At 52.5% G+C, this 2,843-nt stretch overlaps 1 protein-coding gene across 1 annotated transcript; it reads right to left on the bottom strand.

Moving 5' to 3' along the window:
• Positions 1 to 518: 518 nt before the first annotated feature.
• Positions 519 to 2,448, bottom strand: LOC311028881 (uncharacterized protein; the record flags this gene model as incomplete). Its single annotated transcript, XM_084033678.1, has 2 exons — positions 519 to 1,897; positions 2,252 to 2,448. The coding sequence occupies 2 exons, from the start codon at positions 2,446 to 2,448 to the stop codon at positions 1,003 to 1,005; spliced, it is 1,092 nt and encodes a 363-aa protein (XP_083889804.1). The 3' UTR covers positions 519 to 1,002.
• Between the last annotated feature and the right edge of the window lie 395 nt (positions 2,449 to 2,843).

Raw genomic sequence — 2,843 nt, forward strand, 5'->3', positions numbered from 1 at the left:
ACTAAGGGTGATCTTTATCGGAGGATCTGGAGCTACAGGAGTCATGGGGTCGGGGGAGAGTTCAGGGAAGAAACTGAGGGGGGAGAGGTCGCAGGAGGGTTCAGGGAAGAAACTGAGGGGGGAGAGGTCGGGGGAGAGGTCGCAGGAGGGTTCAGGGAAGAAACTGAGGGGGGAGAGGTCGCGGGAGAGTTCAGGGAAGAAACTGAGGGGGGAGAGGTCGCGGGAGAGTTCAGGGAAGTCCCTGGTCCGGTGTAAAAAGGTTCAGGTCCGGTGTAAAACTCTGTACTGTTTTGGGGTCTTCGTGCAGTTTGAATCTCTCTACAGTTTGGGTCAACTCTACAGTTTTGCCAAGTGTGTCAAGTCCAAGTGCTAAAAGAGAACACAAAATGGCCGACAGCCCTTTTATACCTGCTCTGACGTTCTGTTGCGTTCTGTCTCCACGAGATTAATCAATAATCAGGCAGATGCAGAAGCTGCAGGACAATTTTTTATTGATACATGTGCAAAGGGTTCCTGGATGAAGGAGGGGAGTGCTGGAGATGGCGAGTGGATCTGGTAGATAGAGATGAGTGGCTGCGAATGATTGTGGGACAAACTTCAGAGGCATCCTGCCCACTGCTGCTGTGCAGGAGACTGGGGTGAGGAGGGTTGCGATGTTTCTGCAATGACAACTGACATCAGAGAACGAAGCAGAATTAAGTTTTGACAGCCACAATGTAATTGGTTGAAAGATAACTTTGTCGCGAATTAATAAGGTATCTCATTGTTTTTATTCAACTCATCATAAAATAATATACACATTTAAATACTTCTATAGCTATTATAACATAATCTATAATACATCTACTTTAAATGCACTGGATATAGTGCATAAAGTATACTGTGCTTATATACATGCATTCATTTCATTTTATTTGTGTCAGTATAGTGATACTGCAGGACATATGCTCTTTAGTATGTGTGGGTGGCTCTTAAAAGAGCCGTTGGAGGAGTGCTCGTGCACTACATGTCAGCCTGCCACTGGACTGCTCCCTCTGCGGAGAAGTAGGCCGCAAAGGTCTCCCGCACCGTGATGGCCTCTCGTCCAGAGTTGTTGGCTGCAACTCTGCCCAGACCTGGCAGCGGCTCCACGTCACCACCTGGGACGATGCTCCTCACCGCAGGCGTAGGGGTCGTCTTCCGCAGGAAGTTGTGGAGCACACATGTTGCCTTGACGCACCTCTCGGCAACATCTGGCTGGACCTCCAGAGCACGCCGGTACAGCCGCCACTGAGATGCCAGGATCCCGAAGGCACACTCAACCACCAGCCGTGCCCGGGACAGGCGGTAATTGAACACCCGTCGGTCTCTGGCAAGGGTGCGCCCAGGGAACGGCCTCATGAGGTTCCTCCGGAGCGGAAAAGCCTCATCAGCCACAAAGACGTGTGGCTGGGGTCCCCTGTGGTCAGCTCCGGGCAGCAGACGGTCAGCAGGCAGCTGGAGGGTGCCAGAACGAAGGGCCTGACCAAAGGCAGAGTTGGCCAGGATGCCACCGTCGCTGGTCCTCCCGTAGCCCCCGACATCTATCACCCGGAAGCAGTAGCTGGCATCCACCACAGCCAAGAGGACGATAGAAAATGTCCCCTTGTAGTTAAAAAACTGGGAGCCAGAGTTGTCAGGGGCCTGAATCCTGACGTGCTTCCCATCCACAGCACCGCAGCAGAGAGGAAAGTTCCACCGCTCCTCAAACCCCTCTGCGATGGACCTCCACTCCTCCGTGGTGGGCACAGCCATGAACTCCCCCACAAGGCAGTCCCAAATGGCGGAGACCACATCTGGCACGATCCTGGACACACTGGAGACGCCAACGCGGAAGCTGTTGGCGATCGTCCGGTAGGAATCACCAGTGGCCAGGAATCTGCAGCATAGAAAACATTCAATTTAATCTGTGCCCTACAGTGTTGCACAATGATAGATTGCCACAATATTTATATATTATATTATATTATATATTGCCCATAATCAAAGTTGGGGGGCGCACGCACGCGCGCACACACACACACACACATACATACATATCAATCCCAGCTCTTTCACACACAGAGATCTTTTTTTTAGCGATTGTTTATCACTGGGGCTTATGGCCGGCTATGAAGCACCAGTTCTGGGCAGAGCAGCAGCTAAACCTCCCGGTCCTGTACCGGTCGGAGTCTTGCTAACTACAGTGAATATTGATTGATTGAATTTGACAAACCGATAAACTTAAACTCACCGGAGACAGATGGAAAGGCGCTCCGCAGCTGGAATGGAGCGCCGATAGTTGGTATCCAGGCGGGAGATCCTGGCACCAACCCTGGTTAGCAGGTCTTCAAACTGGGCAACAGTCAGCCTGAAGTACCGCTGGAACCGGCCGTCGTCCAGGCGCAGCTCCTGCAGGAGACGGTGGAACTCGCCTCCGTAGGGTAGCATGCACCCAGAACCGACGTCGGCGCCTAGCCCGCAGACGAAGCTGGGAACTTCTCCAGAGTAGATACAGTGCAGCGATGGTGGTTATCTCAGCCATGATCGACGAGAGAATGAAATGGCGGAAGAAATGTTGTTGTTTAGGCGGGCTCGTCGCGCGACGCGATGACGCGATGACGCGATGCCGCGATGAGGCGTTTTTTGGCATATTGGACCGGCGTCAAAACTGGAGCGTCTAGCGCGACGCGATTTCATTTGTAGCGCGATTAAATGGCGTTCATCGCGTTTGGTGGGTACGCCCTGTTAGAGGCAAGGATGAAATAACACCTTCCTCCACCAGTAGCATGCCAAGCTCCAACAAGTGACAGCTGTGTCACCACCGACAGTGAATAGTCAATCGC

This window comes from Eutrigla gurnardus, assembly GCF_963514095.1.
Source record: "Eutrigla gurnardus genome assembly, chromosome: 18".
NCBI lineage: Eukaryota > Metazoa > Chordata > Actinopteri > Perciformes > Triglidae > Eutrigla > Eutrigla gurnardus.